This window comes from Bufo bufo, chromosome 1 (assembly GCF_905171765.1).
Source record: "Bufo bufo chromosome 1, aBufBuf1.1, whole genome shotgun sequence".
Classification (NCBI taxonomy): Eukaryota; Metazoa; Chordata; class Amphibia; order Anura; family Bufonidae; genus Bufo; species Bufo bufo.
The window spans coordinates 474,824,332-474,842,321 of NC_053389.1; the positions used below are offsets into that span (position 1 = coordinate 474,824,332).

The 17,990-nt window shown below is 43.6% G+C and overlaps 1 protein-coding gene across 1 annotated transcript in view; it reads left to right on the forward strand.

Annotated features, from left to right (window-relative positions):
* The first annotated feature begins 5,728 nt into the window (after positions 1-5,728).
* WIF1 (WNT inhibitory factor 1) overlaps positions 5,729-17,990 on the forward strand; it is a 130,579-nt gene continuing 118,317 nt past the window's right edge. The window contains exons 1-2 of the mRNA XM_040409287.1: positions 5,729-5,958; positions 6,125-6,264. Of these exons, the coding sequence (XP_040265221.1) occupies positions 5,817-5,958; positions 6,125-6,264 (282 nt within the window). The 5' untranslated portion in view covers positions 5,729-5,816. The remainder of the gene's footprint in view (positions 5,959-6,124; positions 6,265-17,990) is intronic.

Genomic DNA, 17,990 nt, shown 5'->3' on the forward strand with positions numbered 1-17,990 from the left:
CATTTGCCGTTCAGCGGTGCAGTTATATGTTCTAAAGCCCTTTTTGTCGTGTATTAGTGGCAAAAGAAAAATATATTTGCCGCCTTTTGTGAAGTGTATAAGTGGAAAAAAGAAATATATATTTGCAGTTCAGCAGTGCAGTTATATGTTCTAAAGCCTTTTGTGGAGTGTATAAGTTAAAAAAATTAAACTATATTTGCCGTTCAGCAGTGCAGTTATATGTTCTAAAGCCTTTTGTGGAGTGTACAGTATAAGTGGAAAAAAAAATAAGGGCCTATTTGCCGTTCAGCTGTGCAGTTATATGTTCTAAAGCCCTTTTTGTCGTGTATTAGTGGCAAAAGAAAAATATATTTGCCGTTCAGCGGTGCAGATATATGTTCTTAAGTCCTTTTTTGCGTATATTAGTGGCACAAAAAAAGTATTTGCAGTTATGTGGTGACGTGAGAAAATTACAGCCCTTTTTGCGTCTATTAGTGGGGGAAAAAGGCTTATTAGTCGTTCTGTGGTGAAGTGAGAAAATTACTGACTTTTTTGGGGTGTTTTCATTTCCTTTTTATTTATTTATTTGTTTGATATAACAGTATGTCAGACAGAGAAGTGCCAGGCCCTGCACAGGAAAGTGGCAGAGGCCTAAATGTTTATGGCTCAGGCACGGGTCGCAGCAGAGTTAAGGGGGCGTGGCAGCAGGAGTCGCAGCGAGAGCTCCCGGTGTCATACAGCGGTCATGTCTTGACCAGCAACCCAGCGGTTCTTGAATGGTTGACTCGGTCATCCACTTCGTCCCAAGTTACATCAGACACCCCCAGCCAAGAGTCGGGGGGTTCAACAGACACAACCCTTAGTTTACATGGCCCGGCAGCAGGCCCTGTGCCCTCACCTGTCCTCAACCTGCCTCTGTCCTTTTCTGTTCCCTCAGCCAGAGATGTATTATATGCTGTGGGCTCAGCCCCACTATACGGCAAGAACGAGCTACTAGAGGACAGACAGCAGCTGCTGGGCAGCCAAGATGTGGAGGAGACATCCGCCGCTTTCTCCGCTAGGTGGACAAGTAGTGGTGAGGAGAGTGGCGTGGGAGCTGGTGTTGCGAGCGATGAGGCTCCTGATCCAGAGATTATTGAGGAGGACATCAGTGATGTGCAGACAGTACTCGATGATGATGATGTAGCTGATCACACTTGGGAACCGGGTGAATTAGGGGCTTCATCATCATTGGGAGAAGAGAGTGGCAGCTTGCCTGTGAGGCAGCGGCGGAGCCAGCAAGTCGCTAGCGTGGCCGGGAGTCAGCAGGTTGGCAGCAGTGGGAGGTTGGTAGCCAAACGTTCCTGGGGATGACCACCTGCTTCGTAGGAGTGGTCCACGGGTTCACGGAAGCAGCGGCGGTAGCAGTCAGTCAGTGCGAAGTCACCTACTCGGTGGTGTGGCAGTTATTTGTTAAGCCGCCGGAGGAGCTGAACATTGCCATATGTAGAATCTGTAGGCAGAAGGTGAAGCGTGGCCAGGGTGCCAATGTTGGCATCACTGCCCTGCATCAACATATGCAGCGTCACCATAAAATGGCCTGGGAAAACCGTGGATCCGATGTGGTCCAGCCTACCGCAGCAACCACTGCATCACCCAGTGGCACGCACTCGGTTTCAGGCATTCGAGGCTCCACCACCTCAGCCGAAGGGAGCTGTCTGTCCTTCCCATAATCTGCTGGTCCTGATGCTCCTGCTCCTCCTCCTCCTACTCCTCGTTTGTCTACTCCGATCAGCTACATCATTCCGTCAGCAACATCATTCCATCAGCTACATAATTCCATCAGCAATCGATCACCGAAGCGATTGCCAACAGACAACAGTATGCGTGCACTCATCCAGCGGCGCAGAAGCTGAATGTGCTTCTGGCCAAGTTGCTGGTGCTGCGGTCCCTCCCGTTCCAAGTGGTAGACTCTGCACCTTTCAGAGAACTGATAGCTTGTGCCGAGCCGAGGTGGAGAGTCCCAAGCTGTCATTTTTTTGCCAAAAAGGCAGTACTAGCCCTGCACACATATGGAGAACAGACGGTGGGCCAGTCCTTGAGCCTGTCGGTGTCTGCCAAAGTGCACGGCATAGCCAACATTTGGAGCTGTAACTACGGTCAGGGACAATACATGTCCTTTACGGCTCACCTGGTGAATGTGGTTCCTGCACAGCCACACCAGCAACTTGGCCAGGTGACGCCGCTTCTGCCTCCACGTTCTCACGTCATTAGTCCTGCGACAATGTCCGCCACTGCCTCCTCATCCTCCACTGTGTCCTCAGCCTCCACTGCAGGGACAATTCACAGTGCCCCTCCAGCATACCACATGTGCAGGGCACGGCGGTGTCACACTGTTCTGCACCTCGTTTGCCTGGGTGAACAGAGTCACACAGGGGAGGAACTGCTCCGTGTCCTTCATAAAAAAAAATCGAATCTTGGCTATCTCCGTGACAACTCAAAATCAGAACCATGGTGACCGACAACGGGAAGAACATGGTCTCGGCTCGGTCAAGGAGGGCTGAGCCATGCTCCCTGCATGGCACATGTGTTCAATCTGGTTGTCAAGCGGTTCCTGAAGTCTTCCACCCATCTGCAAGACATCCTAAAAAAGGCCAGGAAACTTTGCATGCACTTCAGCCACTCATACACCACAAAGAACAAACCTCATTGAGCTGCAGCGGCAGAATGGCATCCCATACCATAGGCTGATATGTGACGTTTCCACCAGTTGGAATTCCACCCTCCATATGTTGGACCGACTATACGAAAAGAGAAAGGCCATAAAGGATTTCTTGATGATCCAAGCAGACAGGAGTACTATCCTGTGTAACTTCGATGTCAGCCAGTGGCAGCTCATGCGTGACACCTGCCTATTGTTCAGGCCCTTTGAGGAGGCCACATTATTTGTCAGTCGCCAGGAGTACGGGATAAACAACGTCATTTCACTCCTTCATGTCCTGGAACAGATGCTGGTAAATCTGGCTGGTCAGGGGACTGGAGACGTGGCGCCTAGATCTCATGGCCACATGAGCCCTGTGGAAGCTGAACTGGAGAAGGAGGCAGAGAAGGACATTGGAGCACAAGCAATGTGTAGCGAAATGGGTGGGTTTTCTACACAGGTGACAGGAGAGGAGGAGCAGGAGCAGCCAGAGGAGCTAGCTACTGGGCGATGAGGAAGACGAGGCAGAGGACCCAGACACATCGTGGCAGTATGCAGTGGAGATGGAGGCAGGGAGTCTCTTAGTAACTTGCATAAATGGCCCGGTGCATGATCATTTGCTTGTGTAGTGACAGCCAAATTGTCACCATTTGGCAGAGGGATGACTTTTGGCTCTCCACCTTGTTGGACCCTCGGTACCGGTCCAAAATGGGGGCCTTTTTTACACCCGCTGAGAGGGAGGACAAACTGAACTACTATAGAGTCATCCTATGTAGTGAGTTAGCCACTGCCTATCTGCGCCATAATCCATCGAGGGGGCCCTATGCACTCACGTTCCTCTGCCATGGCTACTGTGGCAGGGTGGGGGGTAGGAGCAGTTCCAGCTCTATCAGCAACAAATTGAGTCGCTGATGAGCAGCTTTCTTCACCCGCCTAGTGAAGAAACTACTCACCAGCAGCAGCAGCTAGACCTGGAGCAGGACCTGAACCAGCAGGTGGTGGCATAATTGGATAGTACCCTGCCACCCCACATTGAAGATCCACTGGACTACTGGGCAGCCAAACTGGATTTGTGGCCACAACTAGCAGAGTTTGCCTAGGAAAAGCTGTCCTGCCCAGCCAGTAGTGTGGCATCAGAGCGTGTGTTCAGTTCGGCGGGGCCATAGTTTGTGGTCACTTTGTGGTCTCCTGATGCTGCTGCCACCTCCACACTATGTCACCTTGCCACTCTGTGGTCTCCTGATGCTGCTGCCACCTCCACACTATGTCACCTTGCCACTCTGTGGTCTGCTGATGCTGCTGCCACCTCCCCACTCTGTCACCGGGTGACTCTGTGGTCTCCTGATGGCACTGCCACCTCCACACTATGTCACCTTGCCACTCTGTGGTCTCCTGATGCTGCTGTCACCTCCACACTATGTCACCTTGCCACTCTGTGGTCTCCTGATGCTGCTGCTACCACCTCCACACTGTCATTGTGCCACTCTGTGGCCTCCTGATGCTGCTGCTGCCACCTCCACACTGTCATTGTGCCACCCTGTGGCCTCCTCCTGATGCTGCTGCTGTCGCTACCTCCACACTGTTATTGTGCCACTCTGTGGTCTCCTCATGCTGCTTCCACCTCACCACTATGTCATAGGGCCACTCTGTGGACTTCTCATGCTCTTCCCACCCTCCCCACTTCATGACTGGGACACTATTTTGCCTTTCGGCCTGGCTGACATCATAATTTATTTGACCCTTCTTCTGATCTGTCAGAAGGAGTGCACTTCTTCTTGACACTAACATCGACCTGTAAGGCTGAGTTCATACTTGAGTTACTTGGTCAGTTTTGGCCCTGTGACTGCCCGAATAAGTGAAGTGTGCAATGATTCTAAGAGCAACGCCTGTCATCTGCATGTCACACTGACAAGGCACAGTGTTCTACACCATTATAAAGGCTCTCTGCAGCCAGGAAATAGCCATTTGTTAACGCGATTCACTGGGAATAAATTGGGATCGAACCGAATTTTTAAGAATAATTCGGCAAACCGGCAAAATCAGATTTTTTTAAAATGTGCTCATCTCTAGTCACAATGTTTGTTGCTAGTTGAATAAACACTGAATTTTTTACACTGAAAGAATGCTACCGATTTTTTTTAACTATTCTGCTATCAAGAGGATAGGGCATTACTTACAAATAGTCGGATAACCCCTTTAACTGTGGGAGCATTCCACTAATAAACTTTTAATAATGAAATGTACTGTATACAGTTGCTGTACAGGTTCAGCAAAGGATTCAGGGGGACAGTTGATCTCTGAATGGGAGTGTGTGTATATATATATATATATATATATATATACCGGTATATATATATATATATATATATATATACACTGTATGTGTGTGTGTGTGTGTATATATATATAAATATATATATATATATATATATATATATATATATATATAATGAAAAGATGGCAGCACCGGGAAATAAAACAAAAAAAGGAAAAAAGTGGGTGCACAGCCCAAACGGGATACAGCTTACCCAAAATGAAAAATCCAAAAAGCAGGCAGCACTCCAAGGTAAAGGTGAAAAAATATGCAAGATTTTATTCACGCATGTGACAAGACAAGCCTTATCCTCTTTTACCCAGGACCAACCTTCTCAAAGCTGCTGCAGGGAGCCCCATATTAAATCATCTAGTAGCATCTTGCTGCTGTGTGAGCAGGTAATATTTTAATGTATCCATACTGTGGGCCCCACAAATAAATTTTACTGGAGGGCCCTAGTAGGCACCCCAGTCCGACACTATGTATATATATATATATATATATATATATATATATATATAAATATAATCTATAGGAGCTCTATGTTTTATTCTGTTGGACCTGTGCATTTGATTTCCTGAAGAAACTTCAAACCAGACTTCTGTGTTGTTGTGTGGCGCTCTCTTGTGGGGATCAGGAAAACTGTAATTGGGCACCTCCCCCATGTGACACTCAGTTCTCCCTCCTTTACTACTTCATTGACTTCAAGTTGCTAGAAGCCAGCCCCCTGAGTGAGATCAGAGCAGCCTGCAGCACAGCGGGGAAAGTAGATGCACTCAGTATAAGAGCCCAGGACAGAGGAGGTGAAAAGTGGAGAACCAAACACTAGTATCTCTGAGCAGCATGGCCCCAACAGCACTCTGCTGCCTCACACTCCAGCTATGGAGCATTCTCTTCTGTGTGCTTGCACCAGCAGAGGCTGCTCAGCAGCAAGAAGACAGCTTGTACATGTGGATTGATGCTCACCAAGCAAGAGTGTTAATAGGTAGCCACCTTTAGCTGGGGATTCAAAAGAATTCACATTTTAAGGGTATCGCTGATGTTGCAGTGCATCTTGCACTGGTCAGTAGTTAAGTGCCCTAAAAGCATTGTGATAAAGCACACCAAGTGTATGTACCTTGTCTTCTCATCACCGTAACATTTATTCCCAGGCTTTGAAGAAGATATTTTGATTGTTTCTGAAGGAAAAATGGCACCATTCACTCATGATTTTAGGAAGGCACAGCAGAGGATGCCAGCTATTCCTGTCAATATCCAGGCAATGAACTTTACATGGAAAGCCACTGGACAGGTAGGTCTAGAATGATGACATGAAAAGAGATGACATCCAGGATGCAAACGTGACTGAATGTGGGTTTGGATAACCCTGGTGTGTGTTTATCTCAAAATGATATAGATTCCTCTAGTAATTGAAGATTAACTTGTCCTTCTGTATAGAAGAACAGTACAGAAGTTGGAAATGATACATTGATGATATGTATATTTTACATTGCTGAACACAAACAGCCTATGTATAATGTATGGTAGTATGCTGCCTGTCCTAATAGGTTTTATAGTATTATTATTATTATTATTATTTTGTTATATGTATTATTATGATTATTATGTTATTTGTATTGTTTTTGTTATTATTATTATTATTGCTATTGTTATTATGCAGTGACTTTTAAAAATGTTTTCTCTTACCAAGAAGTTTATATAACAGCATTATTAAGCAAGTGAAGAAAGTATTGCAGGATCTCATGTGTTCCAATAGGTCATGTGGTTGGCAGAGTTCTGGCAGAGTTCTGATCTCCCTGTGCCATTTAATATTTCACGAGGCAATGTGAGTCCCCAAGCAGCTGCCCCAGACTCCCAGCTGCTCAAACGCAAAACTGACTGTAAATATGTCACACGTAGTAACTTGAAAGAGGAACAAAAATGTGTGTTTAACCTTTCTTTCAAGTTCATCCAGAACAAGGCCTTCATCAAAGCGGCAAGGCGACATAGTGGGTAAACTATTCCCAGGGCACTGCAGCAAGAGTGGTCATGTGGCAATTTGATGTGTGAAGAAATGCAGCCTGCCAAATCCAAGTAGTTGAGTATCTGCATCTATAAATCCACCTCAAAAAGCCCCCTTGTCATACTTTAAAAGAAAGTATGATTCATGTACTTGAATCCGTGAATACAGATCAATGGCCCATTCACTAAGCATAGATACTATGTTTTTATATTATTATTTACTTTATTGCCTAATATAAGTAGTTTAAATTCTTTCCTAGTAAGAATTACGAGTGTCTTCCGACCAGCAAAAGTATACTGCACTCAAGGGACATATACCTTTACAGTGCTGCATGCCACCAGCAGAGGAAATACCTTGTTTCCTGACTTCTGGAGCAAAATTTTCAAAATGGAATGTCAATCTGTTTACATTCTGTGGGCACGGCTTTTTTTTTTTACTTAAAGGGGGTTCCCATATCAAGAGTGTGGCTCAGCCTTTAATATTGAGATCCTGTTGTTCTGAGGTATTTTGCATCTTGGTGTTGTAGACATGCCACCAGGGATCAAAGCACAATGCTGCTGAAATCCCACTTCATTTAGTCCAGCAAGCATGTGCATGCCATCTGTTCTATCTGATAGAAAACAGCGGTAAATCATTCAAACTTTAGCCAAAAAAGGCTTTAGTGCTTAGAGTTGAGTTGCGAGGCACCTTGTAAGCTACATCTGGTTTCCATAGTAGTTTACTTAGTATAAATGTTCAGTACACAACCTCTGTTCTTCACAACAAGATACTATTAATTTCATGCAGATTAGTCTGTGTAATACCAAGACATGTAAAGTGATAATACATGTCATCCATCTGCAGACATCTCATTATTAATTCACTGACTGTAATAACTGTATTTCTCTCTGCCCTGATACAGTTCATCGTGTTCTAAATAGCACAATGATCTTATTTTTCTTGTTTATCATATACAAAGCGTTATATTTGCTGTGATATCAGTATTATTGTATAGTGTTCTATATAATACTTATTTTACCAGCAATGTCTGTCTAATAAAACATGTGCATGGCTAGATTTGTAGTGGAAATATATTGTACAAAAACGTTGGATCAAAAAAGCATACCTATAACACTATGATGCATTTGTGTCCCAAGAACACATATACACTGTATAAAATAATTTTAATAAGTGCACAACAGTCAAAAAGATTAAAATATATAAAGGGTTTTTCTGACTGTTTTATACTGATAACCTATCCTCAGGGTAGGAACAAGAACAGAAAGGACCGGCACTCACTGAAGTCGTCTGCAAATATCTTGTTTATTGCCACATAATCCTGTGACGCGTTACGACACTCGCAGGTGTCTTTATCAAACAGCTCCTCAGGATAGGTCATCAGTATCTGATCGGTAGGGGTCGACACCTGGGACTCCCACCAATCAGCTGTTTGACGAGGCCTTCTCACAGCTTACCAAACACAGTGCTGTCCATTAGATAGAGGCTGTGCTTGGTATTGTAGCTCAGCGCCATTCACTTGAATGGGACGGAGATGTGCCTAGGCCACCTGACCAATGAATGTGACATCACTGGCCTAGGGTAAGCTGAGACAAGACCGCATTGCTCACCAAACTGCAACAGCCTCCTCAAACAGCTAATTGGCAGGGGCCCTAGGTTTCGGACCCCCACCGATCGGATACTGATGACCTATACTGTGGAAACCCCCTTTAAATTGTATTGGTAGCTTAAAGTGGTATTCCCATCACATACAATGGGGGCATATCGCTAGGATATGCCCCCATCGTCTGATAGGCATGGGTCCCACCTCTGGGACACGCACCTACAGCAAGAACGGAGCGGTGAGAGCTGTGGCTAGAGGACCCCGGATTTCCCGGGGTCCGTCCACCACTAAGCGCTGCTCCCATAGAAGTGAATGGGAGCTCACCGTGCATGCGCGGCCCCTGCTCCCATTCATTTTTATGGGGCAGACGGAAATAGCCGAGCCAGCGCTCAGCTATTTTCAGCGGCCCCATAGAAATAAATGGAGGGCGGCTGCACATATGCAGTGCACCCTCCGTTCATTTTCCTTCTCCATTCTCATTGTAGGTGCGGGTCCCAAAGGTGGGACCCGCACCTAACAGACAATGGGGGCATATCCTAGCGATATGCCCCAATTGTCTGAGATGGCAAAACCCCTTTAAAAGAGTTGTCTGTCTAGTTGCGATTCCTCACTTGCAACAAGCATTCAGACGTGGATAGCCTACACAATTAGCTAGTCACCAGGGGACCTCACAGAAAACAAATAATTGTCCAAATTAGGCACCCCACTAACTATAACATAGAGGCTGTCTGGGAGATTGTAACTACATTTAAGAATAAATTTGGCCAAAGTGATTGTGTTAGGGGGTGTCCTTACTGTCCACTGACAGTTAATGAACTTTTTAGTCATATGAGAGATGTCAGTCAGCAGTTTGTTCCCATCTATCCATTGAGAATACATGGCTGCTTGTACCAGCTGAGTGTTTCTGTGTATGGGGAAGTTGAGAAGAATAACTCCTGGGTTGAACACTCAGCTATCCAAGGTGTATGGGCACCTTAAAGGGTATCTCCACCTCAGACATTGGTGGCATGTCACTAGGATATACCACCAATGTCAGAGGTGCGGGTATCGCCTCTGGGACATGCTCCTATGTCCAGAACTGCCCCCCTTCCTTATGAAGGAGAGCGCGCCGCGTATGTGTGGCCACCCTCTATTCACCACTATGGGAGGTTTGAAAATAGTTGAGCACTAGATAGGCTATTTCCGGCAGTACCATATCAGTGAATGGAGAAATGGCGTGTAAGTGTCAGACAGAAATGGCTAAGGCGTAAGGCCCCATTTACACGTCCGCAAAAGGGTCCGCACCTGTTCCGCAACCTATTCATTCTCTATGGGCACGGACGTGAAGCAGAGAGCACACTATGTGCTAAGCTCTCCGCATCCGCATTTTCGGAGCGTGGCCCCAAACTTCCGGGTTTCGGCCCCGAACTTCCGGTCCGCAGCTCCGAAAAAGATAGAACATGTCCTATTCTTGTCCGCAGCTGCAGACAAGAATAGGCATTTCTATAGGGGGTGACGGCCGGGTGTGTTGCGGATCCGCAATTTGCGGGTCCACAACACACCACGGACGTGTGAATGGACCCTACATGGATGCAAAAAGTGCATGACTGACTATAATGGATGCATAAAATTTGTTCATTTTTCTGTTCTTCTGAAAGATCAGAAGAATAGAAAACTAAACAGTGATGTGAACCCGACCTAAGGTATCATCTTTTCTTTACTGAAACCAGGTTGTAAATTCCTTTACCATGTTTTCTATAATGAATATGCTAGAACACTACAAATCTGTTAAGCCCTAATGCCAAGTAATGTAGGTGCAATAATAAAATTTCTATAGTATAGTAAAATATATTTGCACAAGAATGTTTAGCTACATTCTTGTGCAGTTATCGTAATATCCCGTTGTATCTCTGTACTTGTCCATGTTAGTTCTGCTGCACTTTTATGTCTACAGGGGCCTTTGGGTTTCTTTATGGATTAGGCCCTGGGTGTGACTGTAACCTTTGCATCCCCTATAGCCACACCACTGCTACAATGTCCAGTAATCTTCTGTTACTCACAAGTTTACTTAAATTTGGAGAAAAGACATGTATTGCAATCAGTTTTAAGGAAGGCGGCTGGCTTTGTTGATTAGCTTGTTAGCTAATGCTGAAAACATTGGAGGTCATTTATCAGTCTGAAATACACCTAAATTAGGCATATTTCAGGAGCAGATTGCAGTGCAGCACATAGTTGCGCCGCAATCTGCGACTTCTCCCCGCTCACGCCAGGTCTAAAATTGTGGGCGTGGTGTAGCGGGAAGGGGGCGGTCCAGGAAAAAAAAACGTATACGTTAATAGTTCCCTCAGACTGATGGCATACTGTGGCATCCATCAGAGTTCCATTGTAAAAAAAAAAAAAAGTAAAAGTATACAGTTGCAAGAAAAAGTATGTGAACCCTTTGGAATTATATGGATTTCTGCACAAATTGGTCATAAAATGTGATCTGATCTTCATCTAAGTCACAACAATAGACAATCACGGTCTGCTTAAACTAATAACACACAAAGAATTAAATGTTACCATGTTTTTATTGAACACACCATGTAAACATTCACAGTGCAGGTGGAAAAAGTATGTGAACCCTTGGATTTAAAAACTGGTTGAACCTCCTTTGGCAGCAATAACTTCAACCAAACGTTTCCTATAGTTGCAGATCAGACGTGCACAACGGTCAGGAGTAATTCTTGACCATTCCTCTTTACAGAACTGTTTCAGTTCAGCAATATTCTTGGGATGTCTGGTGTGAATCGCTTTCTTGACCTCATGCCACAGCATCTCAATCGGGTTGAGGTCAGGACTCTGACTGGGCCACTCCAGAAGGCGTATTTTCTTCTGTTTAAGCCATTCTGTTGTTGATTTACTTCTATGCTTTGGGTCGTTGTCCTGTTGCAACACCCATCTTCTGTTGAGCTTCAGCTGGTGGCCTTAAGTTCTCCTGCAAAATGTCTTGATAAACTTGGGAATTCATTTTTCCTTCGATGATAGCAATCCGTCCAGGCCCTGACGCAGCAAAGCAGCCCCAAACCATGATGCCCCCACCACCATACTTCACAGTTGGGATGAGGTTTTGATGTTGGTGTGCTGTGCCTCTTTTTCTCCACACATAGTGTTGTGTGTTTCTTCCAAACAACTCAACTTTGGTTTCATCTGTCCACAGAATATATTGCCAGTACTGCTGTGGAACATCCAGGTGCTCTTGTGCAAACTGTAAACGTGCAGCAATGTTTTTTTTGGACAGCAGTGGCTTCCTCTGTGGTATCCTCCTATGAAATCCATTCTTGTTTAGTGTTTTATGTATCGTAAATTCGCTAACATGGATGTTAGCATATGCCAGAGACTTTTGTCTAGGATTCTTCTTCACCTCATTGTGCAGTCTGCGCTGTGCTCTTGCAGTCATCTTTACAGGACAGCCACTCCTAGGGAGAGTAGCAGCAGTGCTGAACTTTCTCCATTTATAGACAGATTTGTCTTACTGTGGACTGATGAACAGCAAGGCTTTTGGAGATATTTTTATAACCCTTTCCAGCTTTATGCAAGTCATCAATTCTTAATCGTAGGTCTTCTGGGAGCTCTTTTGTGCGAGGCATCATTCAAATCAGGCAATGCTTCTTGTGAAAAGCAAACCCAGAACTGGTGTGTGTTTTTTATAGGGCAGGGCAGCTGTAACCAACACCTCCAATCTCATCTCATTGATTGGACTCCAGTTGTCTGACACCTCACTCCAATTAGCTCTTGGAGTTGTCATTAGTCTAGGGGTTCACATACTTTTTCCACCTGCACTGTGAATGTTTACATGGTGTGTCTATAAAAATATGTTAACATTTAATTCTTTGTGTGTTATTAGTTTAAGCAGACTGTGATTGTCTATTGTTGTGACTTAGATGAAGATCAGATCACATTTTATGACCAATTTGTGCAAAAACCCATATCATTCCAAAGGGTTCACATACTTTTTCTTGCAACTGTATATGTTAACGTATAGTTTTTTTTTTCAGGACTTTGTAGGATCCATCCTGCAAAAAACGTATATGTTAAGGTTTACGTTTTGTTTTGTTTTTTTTGTTTTTTTTACAATGGAACTCTATGGTGACGGATGCCAGAGTATGGCATCTGTCTGAGGGATCCGTTAATGTATACATTTTTTTTTTTACAGTGGAACTCTAGGGTGACGGATGCCACAGTATGGCATCTGTCTGAGGCATTCATTTACATATACGATTTTTGTGTGTGTTAAACGTATGGCTAAAACATGATGTGAACCCAGCCTAATGCTAGTATTGCTGGCACTACTAATCAGTACTACTAGGAGACTATTATTGGATACTACAGTGGTTTAAATTATTTATGGACACTATTTTGACTGTCTTTATTAATTGGTATAACTGTAAGGGCTCTTTCACATGAGCGGATCCTGCGCGTGTCATCCGCTGCATGAAAGAGAGCCAAGCCCCGCTCCGGACAGCAGAGACACGGAAGATTAACATGATTGATAATGCTCTTTGCCTCTCTGTGACCTTTTTGCTACAAAATCACAGTGACAACTTTATCTCACTGTGATTTTATAGTAAAAAGATCACAGAGAGGCATGGAGCATTATCAATCATGTTAATGCTCCGGGTCTGGAACGGGGCTCGGCTGTCTTTCACGCAGCGGATTACCCGCACGGCATCCGCTCATGTGAAAGAGCTCCTAAGGCTTGCTCTCTTAATAACAATCTGTATGAGGCTACAATCATTCTTAAAGAGAATAAGTCAACAGAAAATGACCTATTGTTTAAATCACGTTTGTATGTTAAATGTTTATTTTTGGTGATTTTTGTTTTCATTTTCCATTTTATTAAAAAAATAATTAAATATGCTGTTATCATACTGGCCACTAGGCCTAATGTGTCAAGACTTTGGGGCACATTTATTAAGTACGGCATTTTAGATGTTGACCAGACGTGATCATGTGATATTTTTATAGAGCAGGTTGTTACGCACATGGTGATACCTAATATGTCTGTTTTTCATTTTTTTTTTCTATTTTTTTACAATTTTATATGTCTCTTTTTATGTGAAAGGGGATTTGTTTTTTTATTGAAACTTACATTTTTTTAGTATTAAAAAGACTTTTTTCACTTTTATTATTTTTCATTTTTGTCCCAGTATAGGACTTCAACACTACAGGGTCTGATCCCTTTTTCAATGCAGCACAATACATCTGTATTGTACTGCATTGACTATCAGTGTATGACACAGTGTAATACACTGATAGTTTGCCTGACATTTTTAGAGTGAAAAGTTAACCTTTTAAAAAGTCACATCTTCACTCCAAGTAACCCCCTGGTGTACTTTTACAGACAAAGGCGTACACCACATTGCTCTCATGCCAAATATATTATTACTGTGTGAAATTTCATAAATTTGGCGCAGTCTTAATAAGCAAAGTCAAACGTAAAACTGACAACAAAACTACTGCAGATGATAAATTCCCCCTATTTTTTTGTGTCTCCATATTTTAAGACCTATAACATTTTTATTTTTCCATCAAAGCATCTATGTGAGTACTTGCTTTTTGAGGGTTAAGTTGTAGATACTGGTCACATTTTGGGTAATTTTTAGGGGTGACTTTTTAATTGCTTTTTGTACCGTTTTTGGGGAGGTGAGTTGCCAAAAAACAGCCCATCCAGCATTATTTTTCATTTTTGTCTACACTGTTTTCATCATGCAGGATGATTTTATAAATCAGGTTGTTACAGATGCAATGATACCAATTATGTGTAATATATTTTATATTCCAACAATAAAGTATTAGATAAGGGGAGAAAGGGTGATTTTGTTATTTGCAAGTTTTAGCCTTTCTTTTAGTTTGCAAATTCATTTTGTGTTCTTACTGTTTGTTAAGTCCCTCTTGGGGATTTGAACTTTCAGTGTCCTGATTCTGCATAATATACTTATTTGTCTGTCACATCTGTCAGTTTACATGGCAGGGTCTAATCGGCTTCTGTAACTGGCAGACTTGTTTGGCCTCCAGTCAGCAAAGCTGCCATCGGTTCCCCACGATCATGATGTGGGTGCCCATGGCTAGACGAGAAAGCCCCCCCCCTTTTTTATCAATCACTTAGATGACTCTGTTGTTATTTACAACAGCATTTAAAGGGTCAAATTGTAGAGATTGCATCTCCGGTCCCCAAGAGTCACAGTCATCATCTGCAGAGGGTGTCACAGCTGACACCCTCTGCAGATGATGTGGGCTCAGCTCTTGAGCCCCGCCATCCACTTGATGTAACTGTATCTAGGATTGTGCTAAATCACTTGCAATACAGATGCACATTTACGTCATTTAGGGAAAGGGGTTAAAGAAAAAAAGAAGTAGTAATACTTCTTAACCCTTTCACTACCAGCACAGTACATGTACATGTCGCTCGAACGATGGGCAAACAAGGCACTCGCTCGCACGTGCAGGGGGCGTCATGGCTGGCAGGTCTCTGCTGTTTCAAACAGCAGACCCGCAGCTAATTACTGCAACCGGCAATGATGCCGATCACAGTAATTATAGCCTTTAGATGCCGTGATCAAGTGAGATCATGGCATCTAAAGGGTGAAAAAACTGGGTTTCTTACGAGCATCCTCTGTGGCTAGTGAGGATGCTGGTAATTGATTTTAATACGCTGAGTCTTGTTGAAGAGACTCAGAAGCTGCAATTCTTATTTTGGCGACCAGGTGGCAGGCCAATATAAGAAATTAGCAATTCTCAGTAATAAATGGATTTTAAAAATTCATGATTGTTCAGAATTAACAAAAAATAATAGGATTTTGTACGCTGATATACGAGCTTCAAAATCATGGCATAAAAAAAATACATAAATTACAAAAAATATAAACATTATGGGTATCACTACGACTGAAAACACCCATACTATTAAAATCTAAAATATTTTTCCAATACGACAAATGGCGTTATAGAAAAAGGGTCAAAATAGCCAATTTGCCATTTTTTCATTGCTTCTCTTACCCAAAAAAAATTTATAAAATGTGATCACACTCTAAAATATTTTTTTTTACATCACCATATTCTGACCCCCATCAACTTTTTTATAGTTATATCTACTGAGCTGTGTGGGGGGGCTAATTTTTTTGCATAACAATCTAGTTTTTATTGATACCCATTTTGGAGTGTGTATGACTTTATGATCACATTTTATTACATTTACACTATTTAGACATACAAAACCTATACATATGTGGTATCGTTGTAATTGTACTGACCCAGAGAATGGAGGGCACAGGTCAGTTTTTCCGCAAACTGAAAGCAGTGGCAACAAAACCCGTAAAACGGTGGAGGAATTGTGTTCGAACCCATTTGGAATTTTTTTCCCGCTTAGAAAGTACAACTTGTCCCGCAAAAAAAATAAGCCCTCATACAGCCATGTGAACAGAAAAATAAAAAAGTTATGGCTCAAGGAAGATAGGGAAAAAAATGAAAAAATAACAAAAACCTCCAGTATCCTTAGGCTACTTTCACACTTGCGTTGTTCTTTTCCGGCATAGAGTTCCGTCACAGGGGCTCTATACCGGAAAAGAACTGATCAGGTATGTCCCCATGCATTCTGAATGGAGAGTAATCCGTTCAGTTTGCATCAGTATGTCTTCAGTTCAGTCGTTTTGACTGATCAGGCAAAAGAGATAACCGTAGCATGCTACGGTTTTATCTCCGGCTAAAAAAACTGAAGACTTGCCTGAATGCTGGATCAGGCATTTTTTCCCATAGGAATGTATTAGTGCCGGATCCGGCATTCAGAATACCGGAATGACGGATCCGTCCTTCCGGTATGCGCATGCGCAGACTGAAAAAAAGGTGAAAAAATAAATGCCGGATCCGTTTTTGCCGGATGACACCGGAAGACGGATCCGGCATTTCAATGCATTTTTTCGACTGATCAGGCATTTTTAAGACTGATCAGGATCCTGATCAGTCTTACTAATGCCATCAGTTAGCATACATTTTGCCTGATCCGGCAGGCAGTTCCGGCGACGGAACTGCTTGCCGGATCTCTCTGCCGCAAGTGTGAAAGTAGCCTAAGGGCTAAGTTTTCAAACAAAATTGTTGACAATAAAATCCTTTTACAAGACTTGTCAATTATCTTCCAGGAGCAAACAGGAGTTGTAAGAGGTCCCTATTCTTGTGATTGGCGGGGGTAGTAGTTGTAGGACCCCCACCGATCTAATAGTTATTCCCTATCCTCCAGATTCAGAATACCCCTTTTGCACTGCAGACTGTAACAGCATCACGAGGTGTTCCAGAAGTATATCTATGTATGCATCCTACTAGTGATGCCTATGCCTCTGGTCATACATTTCCAGTTAAAGCTATCTGTTCAGCCAGACCATCCATGTATGATGCAAGGATATGCATGTAGGACACAGGCTTTCCCTCAGTTCATCAGATAAAAATCAAAGTCTATGCAATTTCATGATATTTAGTTATTTCTGTGATAGCTATAAGGAAAAGAAGGATTGTATTGTGCAACCACTGTCTATTCTTATATATATATATATATATATATATATATATACACACTGCTCAAAAAAATAAAGGGAACACTTAAAGAACACAATGCAACTCCAAGTCAATCACACTTCTGTGAAATCAAACTGTCCACTTAGGAAGCAACACTTAGTGACAATCAATTTCACATGCTGTTGTGCAAATGGGATAGACAACAGGTGGAAATTATAGGCAATTAGCAAGACACCCCCAATAAAGGAGTGGTTCTGCAGGTGGTGACTACAGACCACTTCTCAGTTCCTATGCTTCCTGGCTGATGTTTTGGTCACTTTTGAATGCTGCCAGTGCTTTCACTCTAGTGGTAGCATGAGACAGAGTCTACAACCCACACAAGTGGCTCAGGTAGTGCAGCTTATCCAGGATGGCACATCAATGCGAGCTGTGGAAAGAAGGTTTGCTGTGTCTGTCAGCGTAGTGTCCAGAGCATGGAGGCGCTACCAGGAGACAGGCCAGTACATCAGGAGACGTGGAGGAGGCCGTAGGAGGGCAACAACCCAGCAGCAGGACCGCTACCTCCGCCTTTGTGCAAGGAGGAACAGGAGGAGCACTGCCAGAGCCCTGCAAATTGACCTCAAGCAGGCCACAAATGTGCATGTGTCTGCTCAAACAGTCAGAAACAGACTCCATGAGGGTGATATGAGGGCCCGACGTCCACAGGTGGGGGTTGTGCTTACAGCCCAACACCGTGCAGGACGTTTGGCATTTGCCAGAAAACACCAAGATTGGCAAATTCGCCACTGCGCCCTGTGCTTTTCACAGATGAAAGCAGGTTCACACTGAGCACATGTGACAGACGTTACAGAGTCTGGAGACGCCGTGGAGAATGTTCTGCTGCCTGCAACAT